The sequence below is a fragment of the Chinchilla lanigera genome, unplaced genomic scaffold, assembly GCF_000276665.1.
Source record: "Chinchilla lanigera isolate Chin_1 unplaced genomic scaffold, ChiLan1.0 scaffold00003, whole genome shotgun sequence".
NCBI lineage: Eukaryota > Metazoa > Chordata > Mammalia > Rodentia > Chinchillidae > Chinchilla > Chinchilla lanigera.
The window spans coordinates 14,294,904-14,312,932 of NW_004955404.1; the positions used below are offsets into that span (position 1 = coordinate 14,294,904).

The 18,029-nt window shown below is 34.9% G+C and overlaps 1 protein-coding gene across 2 annotated transcripts in view; it reads left to right on the forward strand.

The window, feature by feature from the left end:
- Positions 1 to 18,029, forward strand: part of Uggt2 (UDP-glucose glycoprotein glucosyltransferase 2) — a 188,522-nt gene that overhangs the window by 129,218 nt on the left and 41,275 nt on the right. For both annotated transcript variants that reach the window (XM_005374097.2, XM_013516208.1), the window contains exons 23-29: positions 830 to 954; positions 1,718 to 1,813; positions 8,629 to 8,731; positions 10,040 to 10,119; positions 13,401 to 13,590; positions 17,082 to 17,240; positions 17,598 to 17,683. In XM_005374097.2, coding sequence (XP_005374154.1) covers positions 830 to 954; positions 1,718 to 1,813; positions 8,629 to 8,731; positions 10,040 to 10,119; positions 13,401 to 13,590; positions 17,082 to 17,240; positions 17,598 to 17,683 — 839 coding nt within the window. The remainder of the gene's footprint in view (positions 1 to 829; positions 955 to 1,717; positions 1,814 to 8,628; positions 8,732 to 10,039; positions 10,120 to 13,400; positions 13,591 to 17,081; positions 17,241 to 17,597; positions 17,684 to 18,029) is intronic.

The following is an 18,029-nucleotide window of genomic DNA, read 5'->3' on the forward strand; positions in this document are numbered from 1 at the left end:
GGCTGGGGATTTAGCTCAGCGGCACAGCGCCTGCCTGGTAAGTGCAAGGTCATGGGTTCAATTCCTGGTACCGGAAGAAAAACAAAAAAAATGAAAACAATACATCAGGTCTTATATCAAGATATTATGATGACTGCACATAATAGCTTCCTCTGGAAACACTCATGATGGTAGAGTTAATGGTTGTGGTGGGACAGCCATCCTGAGAATTTATGTATGTGGCAGCCTGACAGTTTCTTACTCTGTAGTTATTTACTCTACTTTCTTATTATGTAGCTACTAAAGCTGAGCTAAGTGATCTTGCTATACTGCAAATGACTTCTACAATTACTATTTAGATGAAGAATATCTGAATTATTATAATGATTTGGAATTTTGTACATATATTTCTTTTTAAGATTTAATGTTTCAACTATAATTTGTCTCTTTGCTATTTTATGATTTAGATATTAATTCAGGTCTACCTAATATAAACAAGAATTTACAGATGAACATAGAAAATTAAAATTAAAAGATTTATACACTATGGATAATTTCATAAATATCTGGAAGCATGATTTTAAAGTAAAACTTTGTAACAGAAAGAATTTACTACTTTTTTATTTTGTCATTTGATGTTGGTGTTTATACAAATAATATTTGTAATATCAGAATGATAAAATATTTTTCTCTTTTTTGTTTCGCAATAGATTTAGTAGATGGTGGGATTAATTGCCATCATCTCTTTAATCATCTCTGATCATTTTTTTGCTTAACAAGTATCTATTTGATGAGAAAATAGTTTTCTTAACTGCTGTCTTCTAAAGATATAATGTATTTTCATTTTAAGTTTTTAGGACCTTTAAATGAAGATTTCTCTGTAGAAGATTTTTACTTGCTAGAAAAGATAACATTCAGCAATTTAGCAGAGAAAATTAAGGGTGTTGTTGAAAGTATAAAATTCAACTCAAAAGAGTAAGTATTTAAATCATAAGAGTAATTCACATTGGGATTTGGAATTTTGTGCATGATATTTCTTTTTAAGATTTAATGTTTCAGCTATGTAAACTAATAAAGATACATAATAAAACACCTATTGATACTATGAAAAAATAATAAAATGTCCATTAACCCAACACTATAGATGTTAATGTTTTAAACCTACAGCCATGATGGTAAACCTTTTAGAGACGGAGTGCCTTGAATTGTACTCTTTCTCTTAGTTTCTTACCTATCCAGCCCCAATCCCTCTCTACCTAAGAGGTAATCATTTTTTTAAAGGTTGCATGTATGATTCCCATATTTGTGTTCATACTTTTGCTACATAATATAAATATCTATGATGAGTGTTTCTTGTGTTGAATGCCTTGACAATTTTAGAGAAACACTATTGTACTATAGGTCAGTGGTGGCGAACCTGTGGCACACATTCCGCAGCGGGCACACACAGCCCTCTCTGTCAGCACACGAGCCAAGTTGACCCAGCATTGCCCTAGCAGCCAAACACTGGAATTTCAGGTTTAATTGCAGTGTTGACACCGTGATAAATAAGTGGGTTTTGGCTTACAGTTTGGGCACTCAGTCTTGCCATCACTGCAGTAGGTTTTCTTTGTAGTCTTTTTCATAAGAGCTTTGACTATGTACATATGTACAGATCCTTTCTTGCTGCATTAATTATGACATAAAGTATGAAACTTTCTTCCTAAAAATCTCATATTGTTTTATCTTGTTTATCTAGCTTGAGTGACCTTGTTATGAAAGTTGATGCCCTTCTTTCCTCTCTGCCTAAGCGTACATCTCGGTATGATGTCACATTTCTTAAAGAGAAGCACAGGTATGATATAATGGTATCTGTTCAAGTTTTTTCTGTCAATGCATGCTACAATCAATTATTATTTCTGTGTACTTTTATAAATAGTAAAATTTAAAATTGAATTACAGGTTCTTTGTTGGAGAATAAATGTATTTGACAGTGTTAGGAAAAGAAATTACAAGGCTAGGGTTGTATCTGGGAGATCACTTCTTTCCTTGCATGTACAAGGCTCTAGGTTCAATTCCTAGCATGACAAAAGAAGAAAACATTCCAGTTAGTTATATATTCTAGTATATACAGGATGATACACATGATATGAACTCTTATGTAAGTTACACCCAATGTGATTTCTCATATTCTTAATGTTTTTTTCTCATGGCCAAGATCATTTTTAATTTTTGCAATATCTTGGAACAATCATTATATATAATATCTGAGCCTAAAGACTCAGTTACTACAGTGCTGATATTTAAATGTAGGAGTACTGGCATATAACTTACAAAATGTCAAATAGATAATCTTTTATAACAGTATATCTCAAACTGTATTCTAAGGGACACTACCCTGGGATATTTACTAGTATATTCTGAGGAGACAGCTGTTTTCTGGTCAAGTGAATTTAAAGGTCACTCCATTTTAGACATGTTTAGTTCCTATGTATATATGTTGCCCTGATATAATTATCTCCATTGGCTTAGGTTGTATAAAATAACATGAGCTTTCTTGTCAAAAAAATCCAGCATTTGAACACCAAACTACCACTTAAGTAGTTGTGAACTGTCTTAACTCAGTTTCAAGTATGTAAAATATAGATAATGTTTCCTGCCATTCATGGGTTATATGATTTAAGCCTACTTCCTTGTATATGTGTAGATATTTAGTGAGCTATTGCTATTATTTGTATTTGCTCCATAAATAATGAAGTATCTCTCAAAACTTGGAAATAAAAGAAATAAAATTGAACCTGAAAGCTAATCACTACAATTAACACACATGGAACAAGGAGACATGTGAATACTTACTTGAAATGAGGGATTGGTAGATAAAGGTTTGGGTATGACACAAAAGTTTGTGTATGATGCTTAACCCAGCTATTCCCCTTCTGGATATTTTCCCAGAAGAACTAAAAACATCATACCATGGCCATATATGTGCATCCATGTTTATAGCAGCACAATTTGTCATAGCTAAATCTTGGAAACAACCCAGATGCCCATCAGCTGAGGAATGGATAAAAAAGATGTGGTATTTTTTTACAATGGAGTATTACTCAGCTATAAGAAAGATAAACTAGAGGCTTTCATTGAAGGGATGCAACTAGAAACCATACTCATAAGTGAAATAAAGCAGACCCACATGTGTGAACATCATATTATCTCCCTAGTATAAGCACCTGAAAGAGGGGCTGAGGATTTAGCTCAGTGGCACAGCGCCTGCCTGGCAAGCACAAGGTCGTGAGTTCGATTCCTGGTACAGGAAAAAAACAAAAAACAAAATTAAAAAAAAAAAGCACCTGAAAGAGTAAGTAAAACCCAAAAGGCACAGTAGATATTGTGAAAGGGAAGAAATTGCTCAAAGGGAGGGAACAACTGGGATGGGGAAAAGTAGAAAAAGATACAAAGAAGGAAGGGAAGATGATAGAAGATAGTTAGATACAAAGAAAAAGAAAGAAAGAAAGAAAGAAAGAAAGAAAGAAAGAAAGAAAGAAAGAAAGAAAAGAAAGAAAGAAAAAGAAAGAAAGAAAAGGAAAAGAAAGAAAGCTGGAATAATTGTACTGCTGGTGTCTATTGGTTTTTTGAAAGGAATAGTTAATGCTTAAATTTTTTTGACCAATTTTGCATGCTTATATCTGGTAATCTGAATAACTAATTTGAAGACAACAATATGCAATATAACAACCATTGGTGAACTCCTAACGTCTTGTTTAGTGAAGCTCTGTATTGTTTCTAAAGTTTTTTTAAAATTATTTTTTGTTCTCTTTAATGTTTTGATCAATCTTGCATTCTTACATCTGGTAATCTGAGCAATTTCATTGAAGATAACAGTATGTAATATAACAACCACTGTTAATTCCTATCATTTTGTTTTGACACGCTGTATCATTTTTATTGTTTTTGTGTTGTTTTGTTTTTGTGTATGTTGGTGTTATTTTGTTATTTTTTAATTCTCTTTGAAGTAAAATAAAAAGTTTGCATAGGAATTATTTGTAGGACTTAACTTCACACAATTGTCAGAGCCAGTAAAACCCTTTCCATGAGACTTGTAATTTCTGGTGCTGGAACTTGAAGCTCACAGGGAAGCAGTTAGGAAGATGGCTATAAAGACGGGTGATTGGAGAGCAAGCTGAAACCCTATAAAGATGGATAGAAACTTGTGTCAGCCCTTGATGCCTCTGACCTTGGCATCCTGCCAAGATGGGAACCATCTCCCATAAAGCTAAGTGCGCGCACGCGCGCGCGCACACACACACACACACATACACACACACACGACCAGGAATCAGAGGAGCTGAGGGGGACTCTAGGACGAGGTTGAACATGTTATACACTCACCTGCTATCTCAGGTCAACAGAATGAATCAGCAGGTCAGTAAGAGCAGTTTCCATGGGAGCTGCAGAATGGTACTGCCACCTCTCTGATCTTAGAATCTGCTGAAAACCTCTCAGGCTCATCCAGGCCTGCCACCCTGGAAAGCTGGGGCAGTGTCTGCCAGGTACCAGTTATAAGATAGAAATACTGGCTTTAACAAATATATGTTTGATTCCTTGGTCATTTCTAAATCCATGTTCTCTGTTAGAGATCCTTGTTAATTGTAAAAATAACTATTTAGCTTTTCTAAATACTGTGCTACTACTAAAGGTTCCCTGAGCTTACCCAAGTGTCTTAAAATTACCACCATTAGTAATATTAGTAATTTTCTATAGAACTACCATTCTTTGTCAAGAAATATACATTCGTCTGTTTTTTTCCTACCAAAGAAAGTTATAATAATATTTTGTAAGTATAATTCCATTTTATAAATTTCTACATAAAAGTCACATACTATTAATTGTAGAAAATGTTGATTAACCTTTAGAAATTAATATTAGGGTAGTGTGCCTCAGAGATGAACAAGCAATTCAAGTAAATTTTCATTTGAATTTGTGTATCTGTTACTCTTTTTTTTTTTTTTTTGGTTTTTCTCCGGTACCGGGAACCAAACTCACGACCTTGCGCTTGCCAGGCAGGCGCTTTTGCCACTGAGCTAAATCCCCAGCCCCTGGATCTGTTATTTCTATAGTAATGTGTATATATTACTTACTGAGCATATGTATGTACTTCTATAATCACATAAAAATGCATTCATTTAGTGCTTTTTAGGAAAATAACATTTTTTAAACAGCATTGTATCTTTGGCACTTTGCTTCCATGTCTATATGGATTCATTATATAATGCTAAAAAATGTAAAGCATATTGTAAATCTCTTATTGTTATATTAATGTTTAATTGTTATTAATTCCTTCTAAAATTTCAGTGACTCATTAAAATATTTAAACTTTACAAGGAAAAGCACAATTATCTTTTTCCTCTGCCCTGAGGGATTTCTGAATCTCTATGCTACCATATTTTCTTCCCTCCAGAATAATATGTAAATTTTGTATTTTTCTAACATCTTTGCCAAAAGTAAAAAGTAATCTTAGTATGTCACCCCATCATCCTTGGAACAAATGCAAGTTTTGTACAGTACAAACCATTTTGAAGGTGGCTTTGCACACTGCTGCAATACTGACCTTCCTTCCTGCCATGAGCATACCATGAACTAAGCTCTAAGTGTACTGGTTTGCACAATTTCAAACCTCATGAAATGAAAACACATTCATTGTTGAGGTAAGAAGAAAGAAGACAGAGGAATTTCTCCCAGGAGCCTTCATAAAAAGGATGCTATATAATGAACAGTGGTTTCAACAGCATCCTTAAAATAGGCAGCCTGACTTGTCTTGTAAATAATGTAAATAGAAACTGATAGTATCAAGATAAAATTCAGTTCAGAGCTTTCCACTGTTGTGGCCTGTTTGAGATATGTTTATTGTATCTAAAAAAGTTGATGACCTTTCCATACTTCAAGCAGTTCTTTACCATTTTTGTTTCCCTAACCTAAGCTTTAATAAGTATTAACTGTCATTTTGCTTGACATTATTCCTTCTGGCTAATGGCACGAAGTGTATCAGTAGTTTCTTAGCAATTGAGTACAAATCTATGGCCTTAAATAGGAAGTGGAGGTAGAGTTAAAATCTTGTTAACATTGCATAAAAAATACATTCTACTTCCATTTTTAGGTCAGTCAGAGTAATATCCATCAGTAGGTTCAGAGTTCTGCTCAGAAAACTATCTTCAAACTCTACAAGCACTAATATAATTAGATGATGAGGACTGTGGAATTTTGACTCATAACCTCAAAGAATTAGCACTGATTGGGAGAAAGTCTTAGAGTATTTTGAATGGTGGCTGCAAAAGTGTATTATGGTCTCAAGGGGAACAGAATCAATAGAAAAAATATAGAATTGTGCCAGGAGATATATTAGATTGATATGGGGAGACTCTACAGTGACTGTCTGTGGAATCAGAATTGGGAGAATCCGGCAGCTTTTCAACCAAGAAAATGGAAGATACAGAACGAGAGAGATCAAGGTTGCAACACCATCCAAGGTCAAAGATCTGGAAGCTCACTGGAGGCTTGCTGGCCCGTCAGCACTGGGAGATTGAAGCAACTGACGACCTCCAGTCTGATGTCCAGAAGTGACAGCAGCAAAGTATGGACCTATTCAGGAAGACTGGAGTTCTTCAAAACAGGGACTCTTCCTTCGTTGTCTTAGTATCCCATCCAGGCTACAAGCCTATTGTTTGGTGTCATCCACCACAGGGGTGGGGCTCCCCTCTTCATTTCTAGGCCTGCATGTCAGTCAGCCACAGACACCCAGAACTGGGCTTTCCTAATCTACTAGGTGTTTTTTTAATTCATTCAAGTTCACATATGATTAATGATCACAGACAGTAATTTGTAAAATTTCTGCAAGTTAACTAAAGAAAGTAGCAATTATAGTGATTTTTATTAATATTATATCCAATTTATAACATTTCTAGCAGTTATCTAGCACAACCTGTTGTCTGACTCTGCCACTGTTATATTTAATGTCTTAAATCCTATCAACTACATTTAAAAGAAAATGTCTTTCAGTTCTTAAAGGTTCCATATTTAAAACTGAAATATTTTATTTAATTGCTGAGCATTCAAAATCCTCACACTGCAAACAGCCATTTTGTACCAAAAAAGACTTAACATTCCTGTAAATTTACATGTGTAGCTCTCAATTTGGTAAGCTATCCCTTCTAGAATATGTAAAATATACAGTTCAGTCATCCTACATTTCAAGAAAATAATTTGCTGTGTGATTATACAGTAATTTAATTAGAATATTCTATACTTGTAATCAGATACATACTATTAATCTTTATGTCAATTGTATAATTCATTATTTCCCACTGGCCTTTTCTGTACTGTAACGTTTTCCCATTTCCTTTTAAAGAGTAGTCCATCTTTTAGTTTAGAACTTAGGTCAGTGACGAAATGTAAAGCACCAAGGGAAGGAGGCGAAGAGAGGAAGGCTGGGATGGAAATGTGATAAGCCTCATGTAGAGGTACATGTCCGCAGTACTAGCACCATGGGAGGCTAAGGCAGGAGGATCACAAGTCTCAGTCCCATGTAAACAATTTAATGACTTAGCGAAACTTATTTCGGGGTAAACAATAATTTTTAAGGTGCTAGGGATGTAGCTCATTGTCTTAAGTCCTGGATCCAATTCCCAGTACCATAAAAATAAATTAACCACTTACCAGCCCAATTATTTAAATACAAGATGGCCCAAAACAACATTTTTTATTAATTTTTATAAGATAATACAACAGGAAATATAAAATTGATAATTTCATCAAATTTATTCAATACAAGAATCGACTGGTTGAAATGATGCCCGCCCAAGCATCATAGTTTAAACAAGTGCTCTGACTGATGCAGTACACTGTTAAGTGGTTAATAAAACTTTGAACATGTTTTTTTATTTCCCTGTTATAATATGTTGATTTTATAAAATACTAAACGTAATAAAAATACTGAATAGTTAATTTTATTATTCTCAAATCTGAGGAAATATATTCAACCAACACGTAAGCATCTTGACTCTTTTTATTTAAAGAGAGTCTCACTGTGTAGTTCAGGCCAGCTTTGAAATCACTATGTAAATTCCAGCACTCAGGAGGCTGAGTCAGGAGGATTGTTGCAAGTTCAAGACTAGCCTGGGCTACTAAGTGAGCTTAAGGCCAGCCTGAACTGCATAGCGAGACCCTGTCTCAAAAAGACACACACACACACACACACACACACACAGAAAGAAATCACAGTGTAGCCCAGGTTGGCCTAGAACTCACAGCCGTCCTCCTGCCTCAGCTTCCCGAATGCTGGGATTACAGGTGCGCGTCATTACTTCCAACAGCTTTATTTTTTTACATTATATTATCCATGTGGATTTGGAGGGCCTGAAACTTACTATTTATTGTTATTTAGAAGATTTTTTTACAATTTGTTTGGCCATCTTTTATTGAGTTCTTTGCAGTTTTATAACCTGTTGAATACAGATTCTCAAATTTGCATTTTGTTGTATCAAATAACTAGGGTGTTTTATCTAGGGAGAAGGAAAGCAGTTTGTGAAATTGTATGAAATTTTGAAGGTCACAATTAGTAAGATGTTTGTATAAACCTAACCCATCATCTTTTGCCTTGCTTGTTTTCTATTTTTCTAGTATTATGAAGATAAATCCTCAAGAGAAAGATATGGTCTTTGATGTCATTGCTATTGTTGATCCCTTGACAAGAGAAGCACAGAAGATGTCACACTTACTAGTTGTAAGACAGTGTTTTTCTTGTGAAATTTACCACATCTGTTTTTAAGTTCAGGCATCCTCGTGCACTGCCTTCTATCTGGTGGTTTAAGGTATCTGGCCAACCCCTTGACCACTCTGGTGTCATCTCTGTATTACTGCTGGTAGAAAGGAGAGACCAAAAAGCACAACCCCAAGTTGGACACATTTAGCCTGTCTGTTCTCATGGGCAAGCATGCAGTCATCTTCATCTGCTATACTTAGTGACAAGGGAGACTGGAAACTACGATCACAAGCCTTACATAAGCTGAAAATTCTTTTTTACCCTTACCCCCAGTGACACCTGGGATTGAACCCACAGAGGGATAAGCTGCATCCTTAATCCCTTTTAAATTTATTTTTATATTTTTAGACAGTCTCACTAAGTTGCCCGGGTGGACCTTGAACTTGGAATCCTCCTACTTCAACTTCCAGAGCTTACTGTGATTAGAGGGATGTGCCCATGGCACCCAGTATAAAGCTGAAAATTCTGGACTAAGAAAGTAGGGGAATGTTATGAGACAGACTAAGAATTTTACTAAGAATTTCAAAGGTTCAAATTTTAATGCACTTTCAGTAAATTTGAATAAGCTAGTTACATTAGAAGGCTATGTGAATTTGTAGTGATGTTCAAAATTTTGGTATATTCCAGTGTGAAATTACTCAACTTTTTAAAAGACATTACTTTTAAAAAATATTCTCAAAAGTGGATACTGTCCTTTGTGCCAAGAATGAAAATAGGAAAGAGTAATTAGATATTAAATGTAATTGATAATTAGGTGATCAAGCTGGGTAATGTTGCTGTTTGTATTCTATGAAAACTTTAATTGTAATTTTTCTCAGAAATGCATGCTATCAAGTAGCACTGGGAAAAGAGATTATAAAAATCTCCTATACATATATTAATGTAGACACATAATTTTGGAAAGATGTTGCCATCCAACTTTGCCAACCTATATGTTCAAGTTTATGAACACAGCAAACCTAATGCCATGGTTGATTTCCCCATTCTCTTACCATTTGTATACTTTCAAATTTGAATTTCTTGAGATGCACTGTTCAGATATTCTTTGAAAAGAGCAGTAATCATCTATAAGGAGTGAGGCATAGTGTACAAATTCCATTTCTATGGAGAATCATTATTCAGGATAAATTAAAACATTGAGACTCTGTACCTCTCGTACATGGAGGGGACTTATGAGGAGAATAAATACAGTGCCCAATAAATAATGCATGCTTAACAAATCTTAGCCTTTAACATTATTTAAAATCAAATGTGGAAATTTCTTAATAGGTGCTTGGCAAGATTATAAACATGAAGGTAAAGCTGTTCATGAACTGCAAGAGTAAGCTTTCAGAAGCCCCTTTACAAAGGTGAGTGGGAATGAATATAATTTTATTTTGGAATATTTGCAAATACTAAGAGAAGAGGAGGGGACCATTATTTCCTGGACCTGTTTTGCTATCTTCCTCAGTAGATTCTTCACTGGTGTAGATTAGAAAGTAATGTAGTTTATTACCCTGTATTATTATAAGCTGGATAAAAAAAATGTGATCCAGGAATACCTATTTAGAAATATATCACTGGGAAGTTAGAGTTAAACCATTTTGGTTTAGCTGTACCTTCAATATTTAGAGCTGAATTTCAAAATGATCTGCATTATACCATCACATTTATATTTTGTTTGTTTTCTTTCTTTTTTTTTTTTTTTTTTTTTTTTTGGTGCTGGGAATGGAACTTAGGACCTTGCACTTGCCAGGCAGGCACTGTACTGCGGAGCTATATCCCTGGCCATGTTTATATTTTGTAGTATTAAAATGAAAGTAGTTTAGAACAACTTGTGCCTGATAAAGATGTTTAATGTTATTTACAAATATTCTTATTAATATTGTCCTATTTTTGACCCCTCTGTCATCTCTCAAGAGGGATCAGAAATACATCCTTTTTTCTGGATGGTGAACCACTCTTGCTGATAGGAATATTCAGTGTTACCAGGAAGATAAAAGGATATGTACCACTGGACTAGTATATCTTTGTAAGACTTAACTAATGTGCTTGTTTTTGTATCATTTAATTATATAACTTAAAAATATTAATATATACAAGGAGAGGGTACCATTCAGTTAATTCTTTTCTATTTTTATTTATTATTATATGCACACATTATTGCCTTGAACAAGTATTTTAAATATAATAAGTATTTTTACTTGGAAAGCAATGAAATGGAAAAATATAAGAAAGTTTAGGGGTCATTCTTAGCCCCCTGGGGCCTCATTCAGCTCATTCATTTTTCATGCATCTTGTTTATCTTTTGTGTTTCAAATATTGTCACATGTCGTTGTAAATCTGTAGAAAAGTTTTAATTTTTTAGCCATTATTTGACAGATATGTTCCTTGAGTGCAGAAATTTTATTCACAAGAATGAGAATGTTCCTCACACTCTATAAAACTTGGGTATATCTAATAAAGAATGGGAATATTGAATATAAATAAGTATATATTGAATATATAAACAAGCATTGGGAGAGAAAGAACTTGACTTTCATGAATGAAATAATACCTAAAGTACTAGGTAGAGAATGTATAGGTAAGGGATTTTTTTAAGCCACTGATTCAGTAGAATCTCACTCAGTAGCGTACGTCATGCAAACCAGCTCACATGCTTAGCCCTGGTCCTTTCCAGTTAGTAAATGCCATCTCGGAGAAGAAAGGTAATTGGCAGGAATTGCCTCTGCTGCCATTCTGTCTCCTGTGCTTTCCCACACTGTGTTTGTCTTCTTTTTTAAGGCTGAATATTCCCTCCCTGTTTTAATTCCGTGCTTTCCAGTTTGTTTTGGAGCCTTGCTTTTTCTCATATTCTGTGTTCTGTGTTTTTAACCTCTGTTAGTCTTCTTGTTTCCGTCCTTAAAATTGCTCAGTTGTATTAAGTTGCTCTCTTAATTTCCTTTCCTCTAGAGGACTGGCTTTTCTTCACTTTCAGCTAAGCTGCTTCAAAGACAGTCATACCCTCCATCTGTCAATTGCTCTTCATCTGTCATACAGTTTGGCTTTAATTTCTTTACCACTGAGTTGTTTTTACTAAATCACAAAGAAATTGCTATTTGCAACTTTGATGGGATGGTTCTTCCTTGGCATTTGTGCTGAATCTGACAGTACTCCTTGTTTTTATACATGCTTGATATTTGTGTATATTATTTGATAACTGCTTTCTCCTGTGGCTCCTGTTATTTCTGTGTGTGTGTGTGTGTGTGTGTGTGTGTGTGTGTGTGCTTGTGTACTTGCGCTTTTTGGGTTTTTTTTGTTTTGTTTTGCTTTATGATGCTGGGGATAGAACCCAAGGCCTTACACATGCTAAGTAAGTGCTATACCCCTGAGCCACATCCCCTACCTATTTTGTTTTGTTTTGTTCTTGACATAGAGACTCCCTACGTTGCATAGGTTAGCCTCAAACTTTAAATTCTCCTGCCTCAGCCTCCCGGGTAGCTGAGATTGCAGGCTCATGCCACCATGCCTGGCTATCTTTTCATATGCTACCAATGTGGCTGCCTACATGATTACCACTACATGAGATTCATGCTCTGTGAAATTCTCCTGGAGTGAGTGCTGGACCTAGTGATTTTGCTTCTCATGAACAAAATATGACAAAAGTGATGGAATGTCTCTTCCATGATTAGGTTATAACAGGTAGTGCCTTGCATTTTGCTGGCTTTCTCTCTTTTGGGCTCTTCCTGCGTGTTTCTGCAGGAGACACCCTAACAGCAACCACATGAGGGCAGTAGTCTCCAGCCAACCACTCTTGAAACTGCCGCCCTCATTCCAGCAGCCCTCCGTGACTGGATGGGTCTCATAGCAGATCCTCTGCTTTCCTTCTTCCTTCAGTGAGGCACAGTTGCTGCCTTGATAGTAGTCTTCCCCATAGTGAAATGAGGCCTTTTTGTGTGTATGGGCTGGGAATTAAGCCCTTGGCCTTCGCACTGAGCTACATCCCCACCCTTTTTTATTTTGAGATAGGATCTTCGAAAGTCATAAAGTTGCCCAGGCTGGACTCAAACTCCCAGAGTGCTGAAATTAGAGGCATGCACTACCACACCTGCTTTACAAGTAATTCTTACTGTGTGTGATACTGAGAGATGTGGCTAAAATATAGTAACACCAGAGGTATGCCTAAGAGCTGTTTAAAGCAGCTGCATTTAACTCAGGCCTGTTTGTTTTAATTCAGCTTCAATAATTGGTACCAGAATTTTAGCTAGAATTTTACTTGTTTTCTGGGTCTTATTTCTCTTTATATTATTAGTAGTTCTAAGAGTTAATAAAATAGTCAAAAAAAAAGACCATGTCAAATGTGAAGAAGTACTTGAACATAGACCATAAACAATTATAACTTGGGTAAGTTAGGTATATCTTAAAGGTATTCTAATCATGTTCATAAGAAATAATTAATAACAATATATAACATGACATTTTATAATACATAATACTATAAACAAAATATTGTCTTCAACTTGTAAATTTTGACATTCTGCAGTATGTGTTGCCGTCTTGATTTAAGAGTTTATGGTCATATTTATTAAGTTGTGTCAATTTTAAAGTATTTTAGACAAAAGAAATCATCATTTTCAATTTTGGTCATAGTAATTTTATGTTTTATTAATAGCTTTTATCGTTTTGTCCTGGAGCCAGAACCAATGTTGGGGGCTAATGATAGTCCCTCTCTTGGACCAGTAGCAAAGTTCCTGGATATGCCTGAATCACCCCTTCTAACCCTCAACTTGATTACTCCAGAAGGCTGGTTGGTTGAAACAGTACGCAGCAACTGCGACCTTGATAACATACACTTACAAGATGTAAGTTACTGTATAAAGTCATCTGTATGGAGAGAAATGTGGTAAATTCTTAAGGGCTTTTTTAATTGTAGCAAGTGAATGATCGTCCTGTGGATGCTCACCAGAATTTACTTCTTTCTGAGTTTTGGTTGTATCCGGTCATTTCTTTTTTTTTTTATTTTTATTTTTTTTTTTTGGTTTTTCTCCGGTACCAGGAATCGAACTCACGACCTTGCGCTTGCCAGGCAGGCGCTTTTGCCGCTGAGCTAAATCCCCAGCCCCTGTATCCGGTCATTTCTTTGACTTTTTAAAGTTGCCCTAGCCTTCAGTTTCAGCTTCTCTAGTTTTCCAGGTTCCTAGGTGCCTTAAGCTTAATCACCTTGTACCACTGGTTCACAGAAATACTTCCAAGATGAACAGTTCAGAAAATTTGCAGATAGATCCTCAGCAAGTTAAGATTACACCACTAAGTACCTGCTTTGCCCTTCAAGTTTGGTTTTAACTTGGCAAGGAAATCAGATTGAAAACTCCTTTTGTGACTTACTTCTCAAAACCAGAGAAAGCAGTCCTAACTAGATTAGGGTGGAAAGCAGGAAAGAGAATTCTGTATTATACTATACTGTAGGCTAGTTCCATCTGCTTGCCATTACCTCCAAAGTGACACTTACCTAATAAATATGGAGACTTCTTTTCTCCATCTGTTGTCATTCAATCCACAGAGAAAAAAAAAATACTTTAAAATTCACTGAGTCTTTTTGAAGCATTGAATTTAGACTGAAAAAAAATGAATTCAGAAACTGTATACACACACTGATACATGCATATGCATGCAAGCATTTTAGGAGAATCTGCCTAAGAGTGATCTGCAGAAACTGAAGAAAAAAATACTTTCTTCGCCTTTTTTTCCTCCTTCAGACCTATTTGTACCTTCTGTGTTTGACATCTCCTTTAGAATGGAACCATTGCCTTGACCACTGCATAAACATTAACCTGTACTAATTTGGTTAAGATTATTCATAGTATTTATGTTTTTAGGTTTACTCATGTGTTAACCTTTTGTGTAAAGATTTTCCTTCTAGGCAGATTTCTTTGATGCACTTATGAGTAAATTCTGTTGGATCTTAAATCACTTTCCTGTCACACACCAGTTCCTCCAATCTGACTTGGCCCAAAAAATAAAACAGCTAAAACTTGGTCATAGCCATCATCTAAAAATCAGTTCTTGAAATCTAAGAAAAGAATAAAAAGACAGCACAATAATAAAATTTAAGAAGAAAAGTTAAGAAATGAACTTAGCAAGAAGTGGAAAAAAAAATCTGTTTTCTCTATAGTCAGATCTCTTACTAGAGTCTATTGGATTCCGAAGAAAGACAGTATAGCAGTATACTGGTACAATAATTTTAAAGATTCTAGCCAAAAGTGTGAAAAGTTTGTAATGGGAGAATCAGTACAGCTGAGAGAACAAAACAGAACCTGCTGGTAAAATCTCAGCAGGTATTAATGACAGTTAACTACTTTTGGTAGTGAGTGGCAAATCTAGTCATGTTTACAGAACCTGTTCAGTGAACAGTAGTTTAAATTCTGAAATTAGAAGACTGAAATAAAAAGAAATTCCCTCTGTCTTCATAGATTGTGTGAGCAAAGTGAAGGAAATTAGAAAGCATCTCTGAAAGAGAACCTCTCAGGCTCTTTTTTTTTTCATCATATGTTATAATACTTAAATATTATCTGCAGTTTTCCTAGGAAAATATGAAATAACGAATGAAATAACCTAGTAGAGTAGAATGGAGGAAATTTAGGTAAAGAGAAGAACAACCTGGCAAAAAATGAAACTAGCTTGAAAGATTAGTCACTGTATGCTAACTTGTGTAAATATTCCTTCCTACATCGAATTTCCAAACATACATAAACGCCTGGGAAAAGATTTGATCTAGACAAATTCTCCCTTAGTAGGACTTTGTTCACATGATTATAACCACAAAGACTTCACTGTGCAATAATCACTAATGTCATAATTAAAGATGACAGGGTAGTTACAGGAAAGCTCAAAGTGAGACAGTTAAATTTACTTACCCGAAAGCAAGCTATGGCTGTTATTGGTGTTGTGGTTTGAATAAGTCAACAGAATTTAAATATGCAAATATGAAGGAACAAGAAAAATTCTAATTATAATTTATTACAAATGAAGAAAATACTAGTTTCAAACTGGTTGAAGATATGTAAACTGTGCCATAATATCTAATTCTTAATTAAAAATCATTAAGTCACACTTTTAGAGTACAGTTTCTTATCTATAAACAGAGGAGTTAAATTAGATGATCTCTACAGTCTCTGTCCGTTAGCACCCTTATGTTCCAGTTCTCCTCCATGGAAATCTTTCTATTCATGTAAATTGATAATAAGGGCTCCTCATACAGTGTAAGTATCTAAAGTTCAGCACTAGAATAGGGATAGTTCATAAATAATTAAGAATATAAAGTTGTTAAATACTGTCTTGAAGTTCTTGTTCTTAGAGCAATAAAATTATAATAATAAGACTTAAGAAAGAAGTGCCATACCCAAGTGCTATAATTACTTTGAAGATAATCACAGCTAGGGAAAACTATACAGTATGGAATATTGACAAATACTCTATCCTTAGTACACCAAAAGTAGTATCAAAAACCTCATAGAATGAAATAAACTTACATAGAGATAACATCATTCTTTAATCTGCTTAACAGAATTCCCAAATATGTGAAAGTCACTTACCACTTGATTTATTTTCATATTTGGCTATGTTGTACATAAGAGGTAGAGAAAAGGCTTTAGCTCTGAAATATTTATACAGTCATATTTTCTATACAAGAAAAGCTAATAGCACCTAAAATCCTAGCTACTCAGAAGGAGGTGGCAAGAGACTTGCACATTCAAAACCAATCTGAGCAACATACTGAGCCCTCAAAAAAACCAAAGCAAAGCTATTTATAGAGACAAGGGTATGGTCCAAGGAAACCATCTTTAATGAAAAAGCAAACTGTGCTTTCTTAGAAAAACTATGAAAAAAAGTATTGATATTTAGTCTGTAGGTGCTTTCTAATTTCTTTCCAGTAATTTTAACATTTATTTTTCTTTAATTATGGGAAAGCCAATATATAATAACTTGGCTTTCCTGCCCAGTCTGAGGTTGGTACCACAGAACAGAGCAAGTTGAAGCAGATTTTTTGGAGAAATATCTCATCTAAATCTTTCTTGAAGAAATTCGCAAGTTATGGAACACCCATCCTTTCTCACGCCTTCTATGCATGAGGTTATTGGTGCATATATCCTTGGATTGGAAGAAACCTGATGTTATGAAAAAGAAAAATGCAGCATGAACTTTGATTCATCTCATCAGTTTACTCTCACGTAAAAGAAAGACTTGAAGTTATCCACCAAAGCATATTAGCTAACATTAAAACAATCACATTTATTACTTAATTTGTATTATGAGGACTATTAATACCAAAACCAATGATATGTTCCTTCCACAGATTGAGAGAACTGTCACAGCAGAATATGAACTAGAATATCTACTGCTTGAAGGACACTGCCTTGATACAATGACAAAGCAGCCTCCTCAGGGTTTGCAGTTTACACTAGGCACAAAAAATAAACCTGTTGTGGTTGATACAGTAGTGATGGCCAATCTTGTAAGTATTCTAAATATTTAGCTGATGTTATTTAATGTATTGGTGAATTTCCCTTAAGTTTTCCTCAGAGTAAGATGAAATGATCTTTATTGTTCTATTGCTGAATAGCTCACAGAAAATAAAAATGAATTCTTAAATAATTAAATAATACAAAATAGGAAGAATCATACTTTCATACATACTTTTATAGGTTATTATAAAATCTCCTCCCTTAATTCATTTGCAAAATTTTCTCTTTCTTTAGGGAGTAAACACTTAATTGGGTAGTTTACATAGAGTCTTCCATGAACACTTGGATGTCCTTAGTCATGTAAAGTAATTCAGTGGTCTTTTTATCTGTTTCTCTCACTTTAAAAGGGATATTTTCAATTAAAAGCAAACCCAGGTGCTTGGATACTGAAATTACGCCAAGGAAAGTCTGAAGATATTTATCAAATAATTGGGTAAGATATACAAACTGCTGTTAAGTCTGTATATGTGAATAAGTTTAGTGTGATATAACCAAGATCATCAAAATAGCACTTAAATGTGAATAGTGCTGGCTTAGGTCCAGGGGTCAGCAAGATGGCACAGTAAGATTTTCCCAGATTTATCCACTGCACCGAATTTGGATATCTACACACAGAATTTCCTTCATAAGAACTAAGTGAGATATTATGACACCTGAGCATAGTACAAAAATAAGCAAAGGTGCATTGCAGAGGATAGCACTTTCTATTACCTGCGTCACTGTCCACCAGCTCTTTTGAGAATAGGGAGTAAGCACTGAACTTCACAGTGACCCCAAAA